General features: G+C 45.4%; 1 protein-coding gene across 6 annotated transcripts in view; it reads right to left on the bottom strand.

Moving 5' to 3' along the window:
- Positions 1-24,697, bottom strand: part of atp13a3 (ATPase 13A3) — a 40,936-nt gene that overhangs the window by 15,438 nt on the left and 801 nt on the right. For 5 of the 6 annotated variants that reach the window (XM_048251890.1, XM_048251894.1, XM_048251892.1 and 2 more), the window contains exons 2-16: positions 15,737-15,811; positions 12,040-12,121; positions 11,029-11,202; positions 10,573-10,755; positions 10,390-10,460; positions 10,166-10,249; positions 9,216-9,285; positions 8,565-8,699; positions 7,030-7,102; positions 5,489-5,620; positions 4,713-4,895; positions 3,561-3,718; positions 3,082-3,270; positions 1,783-1,844; positions 848-998 (exon numbers count right to left, since the gene is read on the bottom strand). In XM_048251890.1, the coding sequence (XP_048107847.1) occupies positions 848-998; positions 1,783-1,844; positions 3,082-3,270; positions 3,561-3,718; positions 4,713-4,895; positions 5,489-5,620; positions 7,030-7,102; positions 8,565-8,699; positions 9,216-9,285; positions 10,166-10,249; positions 10,390-10,460; positions 10,573-10,755; positions 11,029-11,202; positions 12,040-12,084 (1,710 nt within the window). In that variant the 5' untranslated portion in view covers positions 12,085-12,121; positions 15,737-15,811. The remainder of the gene's footprint in view (positions 1-847; positions 999-1,782; positions 1,845-3,081; positions 3,271-3,560; positions 3,719-4,712; positions 4,896-5,488; positions 5,621-7,029; positions 7,103-8,564; positions 8,700-9,215; positions 9,286-10,165; positions 10,250-10,389; positions 10,461-10,572; positions 10,756-11,028; positions 11,203-12,039; positions 12,122-15,736; positions 15,812-24,697) is intronic. The other variant, XM_048251891.1, reaches the window with a different exon arrangement.

Genomic DNA, 24,697 nt, shown 5'->3' with positions numbered 1-24,697 from the left:
CGTGACTAGCCAGTACTAACTGGACTTCAGCTAACCCTGCCTTTAGCTAAACCAAATAAAATGCTGCATCATTGTATGAAGTCAACACAGATCTGAGGTGTTCCATTCTGAAACAACCTGACAACCATGTTGCATGTTTGCTGACGCTATGTGTAATTATTTACAACCACCAGGAAAACAACTTTTGATTAATAAGTGTGCTAGCACTAGAGGCCGTGCTGGGGGCTCTTTTAATCAGTGAACTCCATTAGCAACAGGACAGTCATTTTATAATACTAACTTTACTTTTATGAATGCCTGTACTTGATGGGATTAAATTGTGAGGTCTTGGTTAAAACATAAACTGTAATTCATTATCACATGACCAATATACAAATAGTTATCCAGACTGCTGTCATCAAAACATCCTGACAGGCACGCACATCTGGAGTTCATCATCTCAGCAGCTATGACATGTCTTAAGTGTGCTCTTCACAACTAGCACTAACTAATCTAACCATAGTCTTGGCCGGCTTGCTTGGGTGTTGAGATCATGCCAAATAAACAAACCCACTAACAGCTCCGTTAATATTTCAGACTCAGTAGTTTGAGATAACGTGTAAACCTAGACTTGCTATTTGAAGACAAGAGTGTCACTGTGCTTAAGCCCCATTCACATATACAGTGACTAACTGCAAGAGACCATGTAATGTAATTCAGCAATTATAATAGTAATAATAATAGTAGATATAAACAGCAAATTAATCACGTGACAAAGAATAAAAATCACGTTTGAACTTTTGAGGCGACAAGTGAATCGCTGTATATGTGAATGGGGCTTTGGTGTCAGGTGGGGATCCCTACTTACCCAGCCAGTGGCCTCAAACATCTTGAGGTCCAGGGGGTCCCCAGAGATCTGGCCCTCGATCTTGGTGAGGGAGTGGCAGGCGGCCATGCACGCCACAAACGAGGACTTCACCAGACTCTCCTTGTAGGGGTTCTCCTCCGACAGTAGGAAACTAAAACACCACAATGGAGGCAACAGGACTTTACAATGGGGACATGGCTTGCAGGCTTGTGCAAAATTCCAGAATTGAATTGAAACTGGCTCTTAAATTCCAATTCAATTCTTGAATTTACTTGCATTTCAATTGAGGTAGCAAACAGGAAGCAGAATTGCAATTCGAATTGTGCACAACCCTGATGGCTTGAGTGTTTGCCATTATTGGAGTAAGGGGAGTGGCAAGGTGTGTGTGTGTGTGTGTGTGTGTGTAGGTGTGTGTGTGTATGCGCGTGTGTGTATGCATGTGTGTATGCGTGTGTGTGTGTGTGTGTATATGCGCGTGTGTGTATGCGTGTGTGTAGGTGTGTGTTTGCGTGAATGCGTGTGTACACTGGCATGAAGCAGTATGTGTTATGCCTCATTGAACATCATAATGCTGTTCTCTCAGGTCTCAGGCCTTTCTAAAATGAGATCTACAGTCGTGTGTGTGTGTGTGTGTGTGTGTAGGTGTGTGTGTAGGTGTGTGTGTAGGTGTGTGTGTAGGTGTGTGTCTACTCCAAAAGGAACAAAAGCTGCTGATGACAAGGCACAGCCACAGCCGGTTTTCTGTCTCTGCACTGCTGTTGTGTTGAGTAGGCAAACGTCTTTATTACGGTTGCAGCACAGGCAACTACAAATGTAACAGCAGCAGTAACCTTATCAACATGCCTTAAGCAAAAACACTGACAGTCATGATGGCGAGGAGGAGGAGGAGGAGGAGGAGGAGGAGGAGGATGGCCATGATGAAGGCAGCATCTCACCTTTTGTTCTCCACTCTCTGGACTCCCCACAGGTCCAGGCCATCCTCGGTGAGGGTGCCCGTCTACGAGAGAGAGGAAGAGGGGTTGAGAGGTAAGGTAAGGTACGTTTATTTATATAGCGCATTTTTATGTGCACAGAGTGCAACCCAAAGCACTCCACACACAGACATCAAGACATAAACAGACAAATGAACAAATAATTGATAATAATCGAAAACAAGATGCCGAACGGAGTGGTGTATTGGCCAGCGTACCCGTAAAGCACAGACATCAAGACCTAACGTTAAACAGACAAATAGGCTTAGCAACACATGGGCATTGGGCAGTGATGACGACTCGTGTCATGTGAAAAACATGAAACATAAAACATATGGTGCTCTTGAACAGTTAATACACGGGTTTCCCGTTTACCAACAAAACTAGATGCGCGCGCAGCCGTGGGCCACAAGACGCTTGGTGGCTGTCCACAACGTTATAAACTTTAACCTAAATAGTTGGCTGCTGTAAGCTACAATCGGATCGGAATTTTTTGTATACCCCTGTTGTCTCAATGATAATAACATGTCATTTCAGACTATATTTCAGAGTTTGCCGTTCATTTGCATAATTAATATAACATCGTATTTTGTCATTTTTGACGAAGACATGCATTCCGTTAGGGATATTGAACATAATTGAACATTCTCTAACCATTGTGATTTCAAATTGGTGCAGTTTTCAGCACAAAAACTAATTTTATTCTTTTCATCGACAGCACTGCTCTATGCCTCTTAGTTGCGCACGCATGTTTTCGTGACGTTGCATAGAAATCCATGTATAGAAGCACAAGTCAGCTGTCCTCCGCAGTTTCCCCAGGCAAGGTTAGAGAGGTGGGGAGAGAAACAGTAATGGCATTCCTTCCCTCCCCTAACTGTTCCCACAGTGTTAAAATGTTACCACACGTGCCGGCCCAGATTAGCAGATAACCCAGTTCAACTCTGTTCACAGATACTTGTGGAGGAGGGCTGCTTGCTTGCCTACCGCGGCCTCACTATGAGGTATTCTTCGGGCAACCTTCAGTTGGAGAACTGGATAGAACTGGTCTGACTAAATCGGTGCAATGACTTAGGCGTACAAACATTCAGTACCTCCATGTCAACCAGTGACTGAATACCTTCCCTTTGTTGTGAAACGTCATGTCTTTTGCGGTGGAAATTTATGGTTTTGAGTCTTGGCTCAAGATATAGCAAATATTGTCTTAGTCAGATTGCACTCGTGTGTGTGTGTGTGTGTGTGTGTGTGTGTGGTTGGAGCGCTGACCTTGTCGAAGCAGACCAGGTTGAGCTGGCCGCAGATGTTAATGCGCTGTGGGCTGATGCAGAAGATGCCGATGCGCTTGAGGCGCCGCTGGGCGTAGACGATGCCCGCCGTCATGGCTGCCGGGAGAGCAGGGGGCACCGTGATGGTGATGATGTCCAGAGACTCGATGATGATGGTCTTAGCCGGCACCTAAAGGGTGAGCAAAGAGGAGATATAAGAACGAAGACCTGACAGGGGAGAGGGAATTGACTACAAATATGCATCTTAATGGCCTTAATCTAGGTCAGAATACTGATTTCCTTAAAATAAAATAAAAATAATAAGAGCAGTATGTGCAATTGTGTTGTTGATAAAAATCAACAACACAATTGCACACACTGCTCTTAATTCTTGGAGACACATGCATATACCCATCTCTTTTTAAATCCTGCCCGAAAGGAGCCCTAACTCCTTGTGAGTGTTTCTGAGTGACCTCACACCTGGTTCATGATGCTGAGGACGATGGAGTAGATGAAGCCGATGCCGGCCACAGCCACCAGGCAGAGCAGAAAGAGGGAGGCGTCACGGTACAGCTTGAAGTCCGTGGGCTTGGGGTAGAGGATGGAGCGCACAAGCTGCCCTTTGGCTGTGCTGAAGCCTGGAGAAAGAGGAGAGAGGATGGTAGTGTGAGTATCTTACACAGAGAGGGAGATAAACAATGATAAAACTGATATTTTAGGTACCATCATCATATATTTATGTTTTCTTTTCTTAATAGTTATTATTAGTAATCATGCTTATTTTGTAACTTGTAATAATGCTTTGGCAATATTGCATCTTTAGCCATGCCAATAACTGAATTAAATTTAATTGAGAGAGAGGAAGAGAGAAAGTTGAGAGAGAGGAAGAGAGAAAGAGAAACAAAGAAAGAAAGAGAGAAAGAAAGAAACAAAAAGAAAGAAACAAAGAGAAAGAGAAAGAGAGAGAGAGAGAAAGAGAGAAAGAGAGAGAGAGAGAGAGATGTTAGAACAGAGCACAGACTGATTTATTGGCAGACAAAGCCACGCAAAATGCATACAAATATAGAATCAAATGTATTACTGGCCCATTAAATGCTGCAATAGACAAAACAGGTCATCAACTCTCTAAAACTCCCAGCAGCACTAAAATACACAGAGCACTCCCAAACACACAGCAGCTACAAAGAGAGCATTCAGGCTGCTGCTGGGTGGATGCTCTCCGAGCCAGATGGTCTCAAGTTAATGTAATCAACATGCTGAGAGAGCACAAACACACACGCACAAACACACCCAGCCCATCCAAGAATGACTGACGTGCACACCCACAGTTCCGCACACACACACACACACACACACACAGACCAGCTTGAATGCACAAAAAGACAATATGTTATGCAAATATCAGTGTAAATCCTATATGTGAGAACTAACACCACAATGCACATACAGTCACACACACACACACACACACACACATGTGTGACTGTGTGCTTGTTCTGTTTGTTCTGTGCTTGTGATTGTGTGTGTGTGTGTGTGTGTGTGAGAGTGTGTGTGTGTGTGTGTGTGTGTGTGTGTGTGTGAGAGTGAGAGTGTGTGTGTGTGTGTGTGTGTGTGTGTACTCGTGTTCCTCACCAGTGCGGACCACCACGGCTTTGACCAGCTCCCCTGAGTAGAAGCGGGTCTGGATGACATTGGTGCCACAGAACAGAGTGTGCCTCTTGTGTTCCTCAGTGCAGTAGAAGCCATCGCCCTCGTCCCCCTTCTCCCCCTGGCGTGGGTTGGGCAGGTTGGTTTTGGTGACGGGCACACTCTCACCTAAGACACACACAGGGACATGAAGGCAAAACTCAGTACAAGAGCCCATTTTACATTACATTACATTACATTACATTTAGCAGACACTTCTTGACCAAAGTGACTTACATAGGTCAGCTATATTACAAGGGATCACATTGTCCCCGGAGCAACTTGGGGTTAAGTGCCTTGCTCAAGGGCACAACGGTGGAAGCTGGGAATTGAACCGACTACTTTCAGGCTACTGCACGCTAGCCCAGCTCCTTAACCACTACACTACCACCGCCACATTTAACAGCACCAGTGATACGAATTTGCAAACGAACATGCTTTCGTTCTCATGGGGACATTTTGAGTCAGGGACACATTCCCATGGGAGGCAAGTGTAAATACAGGCATTTTATTTTAATTAGCTTCATTACAGAGATCCAATAAGTACTTAACTGCACTTAAATTTCTGAAACAACACTCAGACAACCATGACCTTTATAGAAGCCTTAAAAGGCCTAAGTCTTTGCTTTCAAACATGCTGGGATAAAAGAACATTGAAGAGAGGAGCTTTTTGCAGAAGATTCTTTTCTTTCTTTTTTTATTTTAAAGTGCTGGATGCTCACCTGTGAGCATGCTCTCGTTAACAATGCATGTTCCACTGATCAGCACGGCATCGCAAGGCATGATGGTCCCATTGCTGGGGATCACCATGACATCACCTGGGACGAGGTCAGTGGACATGGCCTCCTCGATTTCTGCGGTGAGAGGAGGGATAGGACAGAGAGAGAGAGAGAGAGAGAGAGAGAGGAGAGAGAGAGGGAGGAAGAAGGGGAAGGAGAGTCAATAAAACAGGTCAGTGGACAGAACGAGTGAGGGATTGTGTACAAAAGAGAGGGTGTGAAGGGGAGTAAGGGGAAGGACAGAACAGTGAGAGAGGGGAAGTCGGGGAGAGAGCAAGTAATGGAGAGCAATGCCAAAGAGAGGTCAGAACCGAAAGGTCCAAAGGACAGAGGGAGAGATAGACAGAGAGGGGGGAGAGAAGAGAGAGAGAGAGACAGAGAGGGGGGAGAGAAGAGAGAGAGAGAGACAGAGCAGGACAGACGAAACGGGGCCACAGACAGACCAAACAACAGATAGGAGACAGAAAGACAAGTGCGTGGTCCGAGCATCAGGCCACCTCTTCCCCTCCCCGCCCCACTTCTCTCTCTTTCCCTCCCTTCCCTGTTCTCCCTCCCCCTCTCCTCCTCCCTTCCCTGTTCTCCCTCCCCCTCCCCTCCCCACTTCTCTCTCTTTCCCTCCCCCTCCCCTCCCCCCTTCCTCTCTTTCCTCCCCCTCCCCCTCCCCACTTCTCTCTCTTTCCCTCCCCCTCTCCTCCTCCGTTCCCTGTTCTCTCTCCCCCTCTCCTCCTCCCTTCCCTGTTCTCCCTCTCCCCCCCCCTCCCTCCTCCTTCTCTCTCCCCCCTCCCTCTCCCTCCTCCTCCCCGCCTCCCTCCCCCTCCCCCCCTCCGTCCCTCCTCCCCTCCTGCTCCCCTCCCCCCCCCTCCTTCCCTGTTCTCTCCCCCTCTCCTCCTCCCTTCCCTGTTCTCTCCCCCTCTCCCCCCCTGGCTCCCTCTCCCCCTCATTCCTCAGCAGTCCCCCCATTCCTCACTGCCTGCAGCAGGCACACTGCTGAGTCACTGCCAGCGGAGGCCAGTGCACCAGGTAATACACCACCCATCCAAACAGCCCTCTCTACATCCCTCTATCCATATCTCTCTTACTTTCTCTATCCCCCTCTCTATCCCTCACTCTCTGTCTCTTAGTCTCCCTGACACTCAAACATATCTGCTTCATACACACATACTTCCACACGACATAACCACACACACACACAACACACAACACACAACTGTCTGAGGCACTTCTGGGATAACGTCTCCCGGCTCCTTCTCTGGCCCATTCAAATGCCTGCGAGCTCTTGTGTGGTCCAATTCCATACCGTTACAATACACACACACACTCCACTCTGCTCAGGGGCATTTTCACTTTCAACTCCGTTATATCCAGGGGTTCACACTGTGCTTGGTAAAAATGCAACGATGTGCAAGAGACCAGAGAGAGAGCAGGGAAAACCTGGGCATCTGTCCTTAATCTACTATGGCTGGCTGAAAGAAAGGGACTCTTACCATTATTGGCTCTGATAACGGAAACTCGGACAATACTGTGAGCTGCCACCATGTCATGAAGCATGACGTATTGCTGTAGAAAGAACCACAAAAAGTATTTCAGGATAAATCAATTCAAATAAATAATTAGTTGGTCATGCTTTTCAAAGATAAACTGTAGAATTATTAATAAAACTGCTGTTTCTTCTTTTCTTTTCATTTCTTTCATTTACATCTGTATGACCTCCACCAAGTCACATGCGGTCACTCCTTATGCAGTGCTTTTTGCAGTACTTTTCACACAATGTTTTCTTTCCACTACCATCCTGTGTCTGTGTATCCTTGTTCTCTGTTGTGCAGAGTCCTCTGTGTCTGGGTCTCTGTTTGTATGTAGTGTATAGTGTCTATGAACTTTACAGTGTGTTCCGTGTTTGTGCTTCTGTTTGTATGTAGTGTATAGTGTCTATGAACTTTACAGTGTGTTCCGTGTTTGTGCTTCTGTTTGTATGTAGTGTATAGTGTCTATGAACTTTACAGTGTGTTCCGTGTTTGTGCTTCTGTTTGTACGTGATGTATAATGTGCCTTTTTAATTATACAGTGTCCTTGGGTAAATTGAATAATAATAATAATAATAATAATAATAATAATAATAATAATAATAATAATAATAACAAGAAGAATATTATTATCATTATTATTATTATAAAGATTTAAGAGGTAGAATAACTGGAGGAATTATAACAGAGTTTTATGGTCTCTGCTCTCAGGCCTTTTATTCCCTTACAGAGGTACAGTAAAACCAGCGGCAGGCATAAGTTGGGTCAGTTCCATGCCAAGTTGAGGAACTCAGCAGAACCCTCCTGCCATGCTCTGCGCCTCGGACCAATTCAGCAGCTTGGCCGTTCCAGTCCGTGGCCAGTAAGAAAAGCTTAGACAGCGGAAAAACTCGCGCCAGCTCTGCTATTTGATAAGAAAGGTGGCCTGACTAAGTCGACCCACTGGAGCACTCTCCGTCAGAGCCATCACCTGAGCCATGCAGTCAGCACCACTAACACAGTTCAACTGTGAATAACAACTTTTATGTTTCATTTTTTTTTTTACATTTCCATTTAACCATTTGGCAAAAAATGTCAAAGGAACAACAAATCAAGCTTCTGTAATTTAGAGACCTTTTAAGAGTCAAACAAAGGTCTAGTCTAGCTTACTAAAGTTTTATTGTCCCTTCTTAACAGAGCTTCTACAATGAATCAGAACATCTGACAGAATTTCTAAAATCAACCAGACTTTTTTTTAGCAGAACCACTAGAAGCTCTTCTACAGGGAACCAGAATGAAACCCTTCTTTATCCGGCCAGCCAGTGCGGTCCATCCAGCCTGTCTCTGAGCCCCCAGGGGCTGTGACCCCACGGTCACCCTGGGCAGCAGACCGTGCAGAGATGGGCCTGTGCATGTGTGAATGGGTCCGGATTAGACAGGCTCTTTCCATGTCTGACGCAGGGGCTTAGTGTGTGGGGGACTCGGTGGGGGTAGTGGGAGGGCTACTGAGGGGCGCTCACCTTTTTGATGGTGTACAGGGAGGTAGCTATCGATATGACAGACATAAAGACGATGGCCGCGGCGTAGTAGTAGTACTCGTCCGCACTCCAGAGGATTACACTGAAGAGCTGGAAGATGTAGAAGGGGTTGAGGACCTGGGAGGGAGAGAGAGAGAGAGAGAGAGAGAGAGAGAGAGAGAGGAGAGAGGAGAGAGGAGAGAGAGAGAGATAGAGTAGAGAGCGAGGGAGAGATAGAGTAGACAGAGAGAGATGAACAAAGGCAATGAATCAAGGGGGAAGAAAGAAAGAGAAATGAGAGAAGAGAGTCAGCAGATGATCAAGAGTTTGTCACGTGCAGGAAGAAAAGTCAATGGGGAACATTAGAGGAAGGCAAAAAGACAGCGGTGAGGAGGTGAAGGAGGAAGGGGTGAGTGGTGGGGAGAGGAGGAAAGAGGAGGAAAGACAAGCAGAGGGGAGATTTACAGCACTTTGATCAAGGCATACGTTTAAGTACACTTTATATCAACTCTGGATGGAAATGAATAATTAATGACGCAATCATCATCTTTGGCTAGATCACAGGGGTAACATGATGCGTTTGCTGCATGAGCAATTCAGGGCTAAGGGGGTATACTATACCTCACACACATACACACACAGACACAAACCTACCTCCTTAATTAGCAGCTTGAAAACAGAAGGCACTTTCACTGCAATTTCATTCACTCCAAAAAATAATCTCCTGTTTCAATGATAAGAACACATGAAGGAACAAATTAGCAAATTAGCACTGCATATTTCTATGTGTGTGTGTTTGTGTGTGTGTGTGTGTGTGTGTTTTTGTGTGTGTGTGTGTGTGTGTGTGTGTTTCTAGTGTTCCTCCTGAGCAGTGGAACCTCAACCACCTCCACTGCTCTGAGAGAAGCCCTAATCTACTCAGGTGAGGGGAAAGCAGATCAGCCGGAGAGCGGGCAGGTAAAGTGGGTTAGCGCTGGCCTGGCCACAGGGAGTACCGTTAAGGGCTCAGCGGGTGAGGGAGTGGCTCCTACACCCCCCCTCACTGGGACTGGAGCAGGAGGGGGAACAGTTCCTTCACCCTCACAAAAACAACATAGTTCCTATAAAGATCTGAGAAATACTTCTGCAGGGACTTTGGAGATTTGTTTCCACAGAGAACCCTTGAGTGGCAAAAGAGGTTCCCTGAGGCCATTAAATATGCTATAAAAGTGCAAAGCCCAGTTTTCAGTAGACGCTTCAATGGTTCTTCCATGGAGACATGGATTCTGCATTGCTGCCTATTTTTCCAACAGCGACCAGATAAGCTGATCTGCAGCAGTGTGTCTGGGAGGCTTGGCTGGCCTGCCTTGTCCAATCCCTCTCGGGGGATCTCCTCGCCGGCAGGATTTAGTGCGCGACGCTTATCTAACCAGCACGGTACCGGGACTCACCGGCTCCACCTCAAGGGCTTGAGCCACTCAGTCAGGTGCATTTAGCAATTAAGGAGCCCTGTAATTACACTGTGCACAGTGCTCACTGCAGTGTGTGTGTGTGTGAGAGAGAGAGAGTGTGTGTGTGTGTGTGAGTGTGTGTGTGTGTGTGTGTTTGTGTGTGGGGCGGTTTACCTATACTCCTGCTGGTTCCTTGAGAGCCCTGCGCTGTGCTTCGAGTGGACGGTGGAGCAGGTCACCTCCAGATCCTCCAGGCCACTACACAGGAGGCGGAAAGAAGGTAGAAACAAGACAGCAACTTCAATAACTTAAGGTTGTAGGGCAGGAGGCAGAGATCACTTCACGGTCACTGGGCATCTCTGGACTATTGTGTGTGGGGAGAAAGCAGGAACACTTACGTGAACACCTCAAAATTCTGGGACGTGTCACTCCAGTAGTACTTTGTGCTGTGGAGTGTGAAATAGCGGATCTGGAGGACAATGAGGAAATGAAGGTCAGCAGATTCAAATGAAACACATTTACTGTCAGAATGCTTCGTGAAGTGTGTGGGGCAGTGAGAAGATAATGTGTGAGAAAATTACCTGCACAGGCTGGTACTCGGCATACTTGTGGATTAACTCCTGGGCGGGGCTTTGGGAGTTGTGGGTGGTATGACCGTTGGCCACGGAAGTCGAGGTGGTCTGAGAGTCCAGGTCGTCAAACGGGTCCCTACCAGGGGCCAGCATCACGCGCACCTTAGCCAGGAACCAGCGTTTGAACTCGTCCTGAAACACACACAAACGTATTGTGGCACCAACTAGGACATAAGTAAAAGTGAACCAAAACAGTTTAGACAAGTATTAGTGTGTGTGTGCATGTGGTGGCACAGGACCATCTCATCCCCTAATATGGAAGTACAAAGTATGTGTCTGTGTGTGTGGGATTGATTCAGTCTGTTTATGTGTTTTTATGTGTGTTTATGCATAGTCATTTCTGTGTGCTTACGTGTGTGTGTGTGTGTGCGTGTGTGAGTGTGTGTGTGTGTGTGTATTCCATACTGTGGACTGGAGCAGCACCATCTCGGCCTCCTTAACGGTGGTGCGAGTGCAGGTGGCTTTGACGCACCACTCAGGCATCCAGTAGAGCAGCAGCAGCAGGAAGCCGCCCGTGCAAACCACCCCCACCCCCACCAGTGCCAGCTTCCAGCGGCATAGACGGTACCCGCCGATCTCCTACACAGGGGGGAGGAGGGGTGAGAATCACACTTCCAGGAAAACAAAAACAAATACAAACAAACAAACAACCCACTGTACTCAGCGTCACTACTGCAGCAGGCTGGCATGACTGACTTTCAATCTGTTCAATGGTGGCTCTGATCATATAAAAGCCTTGTTCCTCAAATAAATAAAATACCAAGACTTAATCATTTCTCATAGCTTTGCTCTCAAAAGCAAACACAAAGGTCCTCTGAACTGGCTGTTTATTTTATAAGCATGCTCAAACAAGTGCTGTTTCCCCAACACGCAAAGCCCACAGTGGACTGTAGGCACATCCGAAGATGAGAAGTCTGAAGGTCTGTGTGGCTAGGCAGTGGTCACGGCTAGATGCCCATTTTGCACAGTGCTTAGGCCATGTCCCGCGGAAATGTGATTGGCCCAGCGGTAATGAGCGGACGTAAATTAGATTGGATTTGCCAAAGTCATTATGCTGGGAACCAGTCGAGTGGATCTAGAGGATATCTCTCTGGAAACTATGCAGGGAGCGTGTGGGTGTGGGTATGTTTGAGTGCATGCGTGCATGTGGAATGCAGCTCACTGTTTAGGCTCTAAGGGAACCAAAGACCTGAGTTGAGAACAGCTTTTAGTTGCCCAGACCACCAGAGAAGACCATGGCTGCTGCAAGTCCTATTAATTCCTGTTATTAAAGATTGTTGAGTTTTTCTGTTGATCTTTAATACTCCACCTATTCCCACTTCTCCATGCACCACTATTCTGTTTTTTTTTTCATTCGTCTCCCTCAGTGTTCATCCATCCATATATTTACCCAGCTCTCCATGCACTTAGACATACCATCTCGTCCTCCAGCCCCTTGTTGACGATCTTCAAGTCCTCCATGGTGAAGCAGAGTCCAGCCCAAACCACAGCTGCTTACCTGAAACAGACAAAGACACCATCCAGAGCATATTAAAGACCCAGTCAAAATAACTGGTGCAAGTTTTTTTCCACAACCCTTGAAAGAACTCAAATAACTTCTAATAAAATGAAGGAGAGACTGGCTCAGAGCTGTGAAGCAGATCAGCAGTACGTTAAAACTGCTGTTGTCACTCTCCATGCTTCATGTTCCATATTTGACCCATGCGTTGTGTAGTACGCGAAAAGGGCCACAGATGGAAAGGCCTTCATGCGCAGGCACGCTGAGGGGGTTCAACAGTCACGGCAGCACATGACTGTCAACGTGGAGAGGAGCTGGGACTAAATTACACATGGTGCCTGCTGGCCACCACACCAGGACACACCCTGAATATAGAAATGCTCACCAACACATAAAGATATGCACGTGCGCACGCACACGAGTGTGCATGCGAAGCATTTCCGGCCCCAGTGCCCCGAGACAGCTGAGGCCTCTAAGAGGAGACTCTGGATCGCTCCGGCTGGCACACATTTGATGACACAGTCAGAGCCCACGCTGCAGTTATCTTCAGGGTGACCGGGACACTGCAGCCTGACAGTAACATAACCTCAACCCTTCTGTGTGTCTGTGTGTATGTGAGAGTGAGAGTGTAAGTGAGTGTGAGTGTGTGAGAGAGAGTAAGTGAGACTAAGTGAGTGTGAGTGTGTTTGTGAGAGAGAGTACTGTAAGTGAGTGTGTGTGTGTGTGTGTGTGTGTGTGTGTGTGTGTGTGTGTGTGTGTGTGTGTGTGTGTGTGTGTGTGTGAGTGTGAGAGAGAGACAGAGATAGAAGTGTGGGGAGGAGACTGAGGATTGAGGACTACTGAAAATGAGTATGCCAGTGGCTTACTGTGGGGCAGAGAGTGAGAGAGAGTGTGTGTGTGTGTTATGGATGTATGTGTGAGTGTGATTTAGAGAGACAGAGTGAGGGGGGAATGGGGGTGTTGGCAGGGGGAGGCAGCACCTCTAACACACAGCCTACTTTTCATGTCAAGACTTTAGTTCCATGACATAAACCTGCAGATATAAGGATCATTACATAAGATCCAAAGAACCAACAAGCAATTTGGGGCCACAGGCCCAAAGCGGACTCTGAGTACACCCCTCATTACTGTAGACAGAAGGGAGCTTAATGCATAATAAATGCTTAGACACAGCCTATACCTCAGTGGGACACTGGCCAAAAGGATCTTCTTTTATAATTTCCCCCAACACTGCAAAGAAAACAATGAAAGAAAGAATGACTGAATGGTCTGAATCTGAACCACACCCCTCAGTCCCTTTTGTTAAACTCTTAGAACTCTTTTCACTCTCCAAGTTCCTTGTGGGAATTTCTGAAAGACAAAACATAATACTATACCTACTATACCTATATCTAAGCTCTCTCACACACACACACACACACACACACACACACACACACACACACACGCACAGCTAGCTCTAGCGCCAACCCTCAGGGCCCTGCAGGAGAGCATGTGTGGGTACCCAGGCTCCGCTCGTAAATAAATAAGTAAAAAAAAAAATAAAAAAAAAAAAAAAAGATTGTGCCAGGTCCTTTTCACCAGCCCACAAAAATACCAAACATATGCTCCGGAGCGGTATAGTGCCCAGAGGGGGTCTATCCTCTCTTTGTATGCGGCGCTGTTTGCGTTGCATGAAAGGCCAGATCAGGGAGATTTAGCCGCGTTGCTGCGCTGAGGGCCACAGGCCGGGGAGGAAACGGGCCTGCCTGTGCTTGTCTGTGATTAGCAGGAGCACAGAAGGCTGGTCTCCCTCACACACACACACACACACACACACACACACACACACACACACGCGCACACCCAACCACACACGTGAGGGCATGCGTGCACACATGTGGACACACAAAATCTCTCCCTCCCTCCCACTTTCTCTCTTACTCTCACTCATTCTCTCTCACTCTGACACACTCACACAAAATCACTCACTCACACCACACCGGCAGCCGTTCCCATGGAAAGAATGTAGATTTTAGATACTCCGCCAATTTCACATGAAATGCCCTTATCATTCCATTCCATGACGGAATGTGCTGAAAGCAAACTCCTACCCTGCAACGGAAACTACTGATAATCCAATTACCCATCCACAAGTAACGGCACGACTAACCTATGCAGTTAGCGATTCATTCGCTAATTATGAATGATTCACAAATGTTTAGCATCAGAAGTCAGAAGTAGCCTTACTACTCATGCGAAGGCAGGACACACCACAACACTGAGTTGAGGAACGAGGAAACCAAAATGTAAATCAGTGACACTGGTCAAACTCAAGCACAGAGTAGTTATTTACGCCTGCATGGCAGCAATGCAGCCTCCACCTACTTGGACCCACCGAGATAGAGAGAAAGAGAAAGAGAGAAAGACACACAGACAGAGAGTTAGACAGAGACAAAAAGATAGACAGGGACGGGGGGGCAGGGAGAGATTACAGATAAGGAAATCACATTTTATACTGACAGCTCTGCTGAAATAACAAGAGAGTGACAGAGTAAAATGACTGATTAGAGAAAGGGAAAGCCAACACAAGAAAAGGCCAATTTAAAGAGCTCAAGAGACAGACAGAGAGGAGGAGAAAGAACAAGAGAGAGTGGGAAAAAGAAATAGAAAGATATGCAGACAAACAAGCACAGTGCATGCAAGACAGAAACAATGAGTGTTGGGAAGAGAGGAGGAAAAGATAGAAAAAGAAGGCGAAGACGACCAGTATAGTGCAGACTATAGAGCCCAGTATAGTGGCATTGAGTGCAAAGGAGACCCAGCTAGTTGGCGGTGGCTGTGTGTGAGTGTGAGTGTGTGTGTGTGTGTGTGTGTGTGTGTGTGTGTGTGTGTGTGTGTGCTGGTGTCGTGGCTCTTGGCAGAACTTGCCGCCGTCTTAACAATTGAAGGCTGTCGCACAGTGGAGGCAGCCAGGCTTGAGAGCGTCGCTGGGGCGGCTGACCGCATCACCGCCACCAACCCCCCTCCACTGCGCTCCTCACCTCACGAAGCCCCTGTCCCAGTGCTGTGCCACAGGCCCTGATGTTATCTGCCCCCCGCTCTTTCACAGCCACACAAGGGGAAATTTTGCTTGGGGCCAAGCCCTTCCTCGTATTTATTGCCAGGAGACCAGGCGCTAGGCTAGCACGTTTCTGATGACAATAATAAGGGAGGGAAAAAATTGGCCCGAGCAAATTTTTAAGAACTGTTTAAGCAGACAAATGACATTGTTTTTTTAATGCTTGGAGGGAGGGAGGCCAGCTTTGCCCTCATGTCTAAACAAAGAAAAGGACAAAGACTCCACAAACAAAAGCTGAAACTCATAGGCAAGTGACGTCATTCAGCTAATGGGTTTTCATTACAGTGAAGGTAAATGTCACATTGGACTTGATTAATAATCATGAATTCCCACTGATTAAGTAATGTTCTCATGTCACGGTCACAAGAAATTTCAAGACAACCATCTGGATCAGTGCTCAAACATGCTCTTCATCAAAACCCATCTCAATTGTTCACCCAGGAGAGCTGACGATTTAACCAAACCCAGAGCAGCCAACTGCTGCTTGGTTCAATCACCTGAAAGAGTGGTCTTACCTGCACACCTGGGACGCAATGGCCCAGGATAGCCTTCAGACTAGAAGAGCTCTCTCACGGCACAAACCTGGACCCCTGCAAGCAATGAACATGAGAGAGACTTTTGAGTATTCACGCACACATACACACACTCCAAACTCTTTCCTCATCACACACCCTATTGTTGCACTGTTGACCGGTCAGGTCAGTTTGCTCCAGATAAATCTTGCATGTCCAGAGCAGTCCAGAGTTAAGTTGAATGGACAATGAGGTTATTTATCTACTGAGGTGAAATACATGATGTCAAAGAGAGTACAACTTCTTCAAGTAATAATGTGGCATTCCTGGTATCCCATTTACTACATCATTCTGGTTAACACTGCCACATGACAGATGCATCACACATTACTGTCACTGAGGACTGAGGCCATAACACTACTGAGGACTCCTCATGATACTGTACCAAGACAAACAATCTACTCACTGTACTACTAATTCTGAATGTCATTCCATAAGCTAAAAATAGGTCTACTTCCCAACACCGCCCAAAGCATTTATGGTTAAAAAATCGTCTAACAAGATTGCTGAACAAGAGGTCTAAACATAGGCCAGAATCAAACAACACATAAATGATGACCACTGCACTTCTCATCTTCATTCGATTAGTCCATTTGAGCTGGCCACCCACCGGGGACAAAGATGCGTCCCCTCACGAGGGCATGCGGCAGAGGAGAGTGTTGGGGCCGATCCTCCCGGCCTCTAGTGATACCCACAGGGGAACGGACATTAGTCTTCGTCATGTTTGAACCTTTTTGTCAATGATGCTCTCAGAGTCTTCCTGACCTAATCTTCAATTTGAACGGGTGCATTAGAATGGATGCAGACAATTACAATGAGCAGAAAAAAAAGGATGACTAGGCTCAGCAGGAACAGATTCGAAATTAACCGCACACTGCATCTGTGAGTGTGACAGCACCAGTTGGTTTGCGGGACATTTCAAGGGCATTACAAACAGCCAATGGCGAGCCACCATTGTGTCAGAGACCACCAGGTTCATGAAAATTCAACGGCGTGATTGAGACAAACTTCAGCAGAGCTTTGCATGATCTGCCCGCGTCTCTCCAGCGCCTAATCAGGAAGAGACATTTCAGTGATTTAGAGGAGATTAGACGGCCCGAGTGCCTGGGGCACATGCACTTGCCCCCTCACTCCATCTGTGGACAATGAGACCGCAATCTTTAACAATGAGCATGACTTAATGACCAGGACAAGAATTCTAGGAAACTTTCAGAGGAAAGGCCCTTTTTTTCTCTCTCTCCCTCTATGCCTGCGATCATACTCTGAGTTCAATCTGCTTTTCTTTATCGCTTCCCGCTCTAATCACAATCTATTCTGTGGCGTGGGGGCTACTGTCCCTGTTCGGCCGGGCTGAGCCACACCGCGCCGCCATATATCACCCCCGACCCGCTGCCCTGTCCCGCAGTCACGCGGCCCCTCTTCCTGTCACTGAGGTCACCGCCTAGACCTGCACCCTGCACTCCCACACCCAGTCTTCGCTCACTCACTTGCCATAAATGCGTGTGAAAGTAAGAGCGAAATGGGTAAGACAGGTGTGTGTGCGCGCGTGTGTGTGCATGTGTGTGGATGTGTGTGCGTGGACTGAATTGAGAGTGAGAAAGATGAGTGAGAGTTGAAATCGAAGCTGAATGGAAGAATGGCGCGCTGAGGACACTGATAACCCTCCAGCCCAAACCACTCATTCATAGGCCCATGCTGTCAGACACCATTCAGCAGCTGGGTGGGCCCTGTAGTTATGGTGTGACCCCAAACCCATACTATTCAACCGCTGACAGCAGGAACTCCATCATAACTGTCTACATTCCTTCCTCCAAGTCAGCAGCTCTTGGTGAGAAGTACAAACTGCACAGAAGACGTTGTATCTGCTGGGCCTACAAAGAACATTCAAAAAGTACTTAATCTTTCAAAGAGAAAGAATAAGATACTACTCTACAGCAAGAGGAGGGAATTCAGAGGCATCTCAGAGACCAACACTTAGATAATGGATACACTCCTCTCTGACTCCAAAACTTGGGTAGGCTATATAGAGCCAACAGTTAACAGGGTACATGTGTTTTTACATTACCCATATGTGCCCATTATAAGAATGACAACGCATGGCCAACCACTGTCATCGCCACAAGACAAGGAGATGAGCAAATGTTCAGACAGCTGAGTAGTGGTTTCACAAACATCTGATTCATCACTCATCACAGACTGACAACAGTGGTTCTTTAGCCTACCACTAAAATATTATTAGCTTGTATGTTATCACAAAGAGGTTTTGACTATAAAAAACCTTGCAAACAAATGGACAAGCAAAGACCTTTAATAACTCTGTGTCTTACTGCACCTTGCTTGAATCTGAATGGTTGCCAGATAGGATTGTTTACTGACGGAATTCTATCTTTGCAATTATCTGAACTTCCTGGAAAGAAAAATGTCACTATTGCGATCAGTTATCAGTGCTATCAGGCAATGACCAATGAATCCTGAACTGGTGCGACACAAGAGCTCCTTTTCAGCTAGTACTGGTATTTAACGAAAATATGATTTTCTCTGACAAGTTTATTTTTAATTGTAAGCTGCTTACACAGCCAAGCTGATAATGTTAATCCGATTGAGGGTCAATAACTTGCATTGGGGGTGTGATCAAAGCGAAAATGATGTTGAGAAAATAGCCCCTCTCAATGTGAGAATCAGCCTACCAAAGTGCATGGACTGAAGAGAAAACGTCAGAGTCTAAATAGTTATATTTATTTCTGCAAAGTTAATTTCTTCAAGAGACATATGAAAGTAATTGAGTTATTCAGCACACTATGTCTGAACTTCACCCTCTCACACAGAGTGTTAATTACAACTTACATCTCTTTCCACTACACATTGTACTAGTCTAAGCATGTACAATGCACTTACATGTTCTCCAATAAAGAGGGGATTAAAAAAAATAACCCACCTTATTGTGCTTTCCGCTAAATATCAGGACGTCTCCACAACATTTACAATCTTCCCTGGGTTGTACACCTGCAATAACAGGCACCTTCGGCCGGATCGAACAATATGGTAATTGAGAAATCCTCTACACTTTATAGCCAACACGGATGGCAGACGTCTACTGCCTGGTTAGGAAAGTGAACACTGAAGGAGATGAGGGACAGGGCAGGACTTGAGTCGAGCCTTGTGATGCGTCGCACCTCACTGTACACAGCGAGTCACACATTAAGAGTGTGAGAGAGACAGAAACAGAAAAGAAAGAAAGGAACACTTTAAATCTTTTAAGATCTAACAGCCTTGGACCCATAAGTCAGGCCACATGTTCCTGGATTAGTGATACTGAGCTACAGTCTAAGAGGGAAAAAAACTCCTGATAAACCTTGACCAGATTAAGCCTCCTTTTTACATAACTCATAATTGTTACAGAGGTCGGAGTAGCCGCCACTTTGCCCTGCTGCAGGTAGGACTGGGGTGGATCCAGCGCTCTTCTTCAGACACTGAAGAACATCTTTCATGTTGAATAGAAAAGAAAAGAGAAGCAGACATTCTCTGTAGAAGAATATGACAACCTTGTGATCGTGTAACTTGAAAGGCTTCAAGGAGTCTGTGACTGTTTTGAAGCAAGTCACTTATTGATGTACAAGCTGAACGAGAATGATACATTCCTTGACCTTCTATTTTACCAGATCCAGAAATGTTATTTTCCTGAACAGTAACAAATTGACACTGTGGCTGTACTTCATTGATCTGCTCTATCTGTTCTGTTCTTTTTCAGGAAAGAACAGTTTGAATTTTGAACTCTTGGCTGGAGTCTTCACTTTGATCTTCGCACAGTCTTCCCAAATTTCACATTTGTTTCTATTTTCATCCAAAACACTTCATCACGACCCCGGAACGGAGGGCCGGTTTATCTTGGCCTTGTCGGAGGTAAACCGCAGGCAGGGCACTAGAAAGGCCTCCCTCTTCACAGTCCGTCCCCGCGTCAGCGTGAGCAAACACGGCTCAGCTGCTCAAGGGACTTGCACCATGTCAGGACATTTCTCAAGCCAACTCTGATTCAACACTGGCAGCCTTTCTATCATGGGCTGCTGTCTTGGAGTGCACCTGTGAAAATCACATTCGGCTCAGGCTCAAAGGCCCCCAGGACAAACTGCTTGTGGCGCCTCCGTAGCTCATTTCCAAAGGCTCTTAATCCTCAATCGACATCATCGTCAGTCAGGATAGGGTGAGTGTTTTGGTTACTGGTGTAGCAAGGGGGAGTAATTAAAGGTCTGGTCTCAAATGCTGACTCCAGTTTAACCTTGGCATTGAGAGACAGGATGGCCCCTGTGGCTTGAGGTTGATCATGTGAGTGTGACCCATTGCTGGTGTCACACCACATTTGCAGGTGTTGGAGTAAGGAAAAACCCAAACAATGCAAGCAAAACGAGATGTGGTTTTTGTGCCCTTTCATACCCAAGCTGGCAGAGGTCAGGTCTGTGAGCAGCATCAGTGTGCTCATTCAACCTTAAATGTCAGACAGACTACATTGTATGACTTGGCTTGAAGGCCACACAAGAAACAAACAAAACTGGTCCTTAATAGGCCAACTGCCAAAATCAATGTTTCTCCATAGATTAAGTGCAAGCAGTTGACAGAAAGTCACTTGAGGGAGTGCACATAAACTCTTGCCCTAACTTAAGAATTGCGCATTCCGGTTGAATCCTGTGTTTATTTCTCCAGCTGAGGAGAGCCAGGTAAAATAAATCTCAATGAAAAAGAGAGAGCAGAACAAAGGCCATGTCTATTTGTTAATCTAGGAACTCTGACAATTGTTATATCACTTTTATATGGCTTCTTGATTACTCATTCTGCAGAGCATCATCTTGAACACAAAACAAAACATCAACACAACCCCTGCAACTTCAAAGCGGAGTGAAATATCTGGAAGAATTACGACATTTGTTGAAAGCAGCAATGGGACGTGTAATGACCTCACTTGGCGGGTCTGGTCAAGTACGGTCTCGAACGATCTCCCAGCAGATCAGGAAGGATGCCCATTTTTAAGCAACAGGTCTTATGCAACACATTTTCATGTCACTAACTTCCAGTTAGCATGTGGCTTGCCTGCCTCTTGACAGGCTTTAGGGGAAGTAATTCTCAACAGTCTAGGCCTGGCTGATGTTTTTGACTTCCACTCACAACTTCACAGTATATAAGAGTAGGATATATAAGAGTAATCTAATAAGTTAAACAGAACTTATTGCTATGCCTATTGCTCAGGCATACAAGTGTGACTGAACAGTGTTGGGAAAGTTACTTTTAAACAGTAGTGTTCTTAAAAAGTAACTAGTTACTTTACTTAGTTACCCTCTATGGAAATTAACTTTGTATGTTACTCGTTACTTTTATGTTGCTCGACTTTGGGCAGAACCCAATATCTGTTCCTAAATATGTAGGCCTACATAAAGTTCTACTATGAAGGACATAACAGGTATTTATTTTGTGCTCTTTATTATAAAAAAATGATACAAACAGAGCACTTGACAAGAAAACATTGGGCTATTATAGGCTTCAACACCAACACTAAAGCCCTATGAAACAATATCAAATAACACAGCCTAGATACATCTTAAGGGCATATAGGTGAACAAAATACATAAGGGATTATTTTTATGCCAGGCTCCTCCGAAAATTGGTGCAAATCGTATCAATAGGCTGGCAGTTCACATCACTCCCCTTAGTTTCAACAAGTTTGACGTAATGTGAATACCATCCTTCAGAAGTTCGTCTCGTCCCGCTTGCTATGATTGCTCTTCATTGCCACCAGCCTCTGTCACATACCGTGTGGAGCTATGATTGCACTTCATGCTACCTTCCTCTGTCACGTAGGCTGCCGTGTGGAGCTTGTGCCTATTGCGCAATTGCACAGCTGAGAAAGCAGTGTCGCTGTCAAATCTGTCCCTTGGGAAAGTAACGTTGCACTGATTTGAAAAAGGAACTGCGTTACGTTACAAATTTTCAGTAGTTACACTACTTTTTACCCGAAAAAGTAGTTGCGTTACTTTGTAACACGTTACACACAACACTGCTCCTGAATGTGGAACTCAACATTGTGTTGTTGATTCAAACCAAGTTAAACAGAAATGTCCAGTACGTTCTTGTCACACTATGGGAATAGATCTCTGATCTACATTGAAAAATCCAAATAGTTCCCATCAGATCCTCGTCACGAGACTGACGCAATTTTCTGGCCACATCAGACTACCACAAGACCGCATATGCTGTCCACAGGCCAACAGATACGGCCATGCTCAACATTTTCCTTGTAGCGGTTTATGCTATTCATAAGAATGGAAGTGGGTAGACCCAGCCTTACCCGATACATTATACCCCAAAGCTGTAGGGGGAGCTCCATAGAAAAAATGTGACAACAAAAGTGAGAAATCAGCAAAGAAACTAGTGGAGTTACAGAACATATAAGGGCCTTGAAAACATAATTTGTATTGTGGAGATCAAAACAACTATCAAAAGTATGACATTTCTCAAGAATATGATTAGACCACCCAAAGGACAAGCCACCTGTGAATTGTGGGCTGGTCCTCTGCTTCCTTTTGAGGCTTATCATATTTGATTGCATACAATTTGATTACATACAATATCAATATAATCAACTGCTTTAAAGGGATATTCCACCATTTGGGGAATTACACTCATTTTCCACCTCCCCTTGATCCCCATTAGGATCAAAATGCCCACATGGTCATTTGGGGGTCCAAATATGGGGTTCCAAAGGAGTCACCTCTGCCAGAGAGGGTTTTTGGACCCCCATAAAACCCCCGCCAGTGGTACCATACCCTTCAAATTCATTTTGGCAAGAGCAGGGTTCCCACATATAACAAATAATCCTGTTTAGAATAAATATGATCATTACTTGTGGTGCTAAGCCTGTCACCCAAAAAGTGAAAAATCACACATGCCGTCAACATTTTTTAGGACTTTGGTGACCCACCTCTCACCCAAACAGTAAGGAATGTTGATTCTGCCTCCAGAATTGTGTAGTACAGGCTACAATGAACTACCACACCAGTTTCCAGCCTTCTACCACTATTAAAACAGATGTTATGGGCTTCCAAAAATGGCAAAAGATGAAAAGTGAAATTCCAATGTGTCAATTACGGCCATGGCACCCGAAATTCAAATGGACGCCACGGGCAAACCGTTTGAGATATTGACCTGAAACTTCAGATTCCCTCGTTTGGTAACATAAGGCATATTTTCACCACTTTTCAGCAAAATCTGAGAGGTACCATGTACATGATACCCCGATTTTGGCTGTTTTCACTTGGAATGACCCTAAAGGTAAAAATCAGTTGTTTAACTCAAGTGGAGGTGGAAAATTAGTGTAATTCCACAAATGGTGGAATATCCCTTTAAGTGAGCCTTCAGTACACTAAAAAATAAAACATGGGTTGTGGTAGCACAGTGGTTAAGGAGCTGGGCTAGCATGCAGTAGCCAGAAAGTCCTACAAGAAGTCAGCAGGCTGATGGGAAAAACACACTTGAACAGTTGCAGAATAGTAAAGCAACTATAGTGTCTAGGAATGAATGATTAATGTAGCCCAAGTCATTGTATGCTTTCTTTTCTTGAGCAATGATTTACCAAAGGAAACAAGAAATGATGCACGTAAATTATATATATATATATATATATATATATAAAAACTATAAACGAATAAAAATTCAAGAAAAAAACAACAGCATACAGTACATGTTAATTCGTGAGTTGTGTACTTCTGTACTGTGCTGAACGAATTTTGGCATCTGGATCTCTCTGGACCTCATTGCAAGTAGCCTATTCAACATCCAGCAGGAGATCGACAGCACTTTTACAGAAGACGCCATCATAGGACAGACTTTGGCTTGACATACACTTGAGTGTAGGCCATAGACAATAAAAGAAAGTAGGCTACAACATGCACTCAACACTCCACTGAGATAAGCGCTCATCAATTAAATGTACCGGTAAAAAATAACGAAAAAGTTACACAATTTCGAAATTAGAAATTGGCAGGCTTAGCACTTCTATTATTTCACACATGATTAAATGTTTTTCAAAGAAAACTCGTGTATAATAAAAGCATTTAAGGTAGTGAGTTCGCAGTAGATCTGAAAGGCGCCTTCAAGTCCCGCTGCAGGTAAACGTGAACAGATCCTGCCCTACTGCAATCTTCTGTCGCAACTGATGACATCGGAAAAACGGCAGAATGGTCTAAGTGAAATAAGGTCAACAGAACGTAGTGTTGACTGGGAGGACTGGGAACGACCAGCGCGCGTTCAGCTTGTACAGTGCTGAAGTTCTTTGCGACATCGATTAGCGACATAAATGTGTATTAAAGTGTTGGAGATACGTTTTGCTGAACTAACAGGGAACATGTGCAAGCTACTATCCCTCGGCGTCGGCGAGCTAGTTATGCTAGCTACTGCCCATCAGATCTTTGGCTAGCTTCCCATTTGCATTTGGCGCAAAGCCACAGCTGCTACACATTGGTGCAGGCTGTCATGAACAGCACTGTATGCGACTGTTTCGCTATCTGATTAAAATAACAATACGTAAGTTTATCTATTCAGAATGTGTTGAATTGATTTATCTACATAATTGACTCTCGAATATCATCACGCTAGTGTAGGATCCAGCTTGCCTACCTAGCAATCGGAAAACCTGCTTGCACATCACCACTGATGTCTGGTACCATGTTCGACCATGGTAGCGATAGATAGTTAGCTCGCTAGCTCACCAGCACAGCTACCGTTAGCGCGTGGCGGTGAAATTCAATGTAGGCTAGCAATCCTAACAAGCTAGCTGCTATGGTACTCAATGTAAACAAAAAATAACCTAAACAGTGGCTAACTGGATTCGCTGTATATGATAACGTTACAGTACTACCACGG

This window comes from Alosa alosa, chromosome 9 (genome assembly GCF_017589495.1).
Source record: "Alosa alosa isolate M-15738 ecotype Scorff River chromosome 9, AALO_Geno_1.1, whole genome shotgun sequence".
Classification (NCBI taxonomy): domain Eukaryota; kingdom Metazoa; phylum Chordata; class Actinopteri; order Clupeiformes; family Clupeidae; genus Alosa; species Alosa alosa.
Note: the sequence above shows the minus strand (reverse complement) of the source record. Positions and strands in the feature narration are given on the sequence as shown.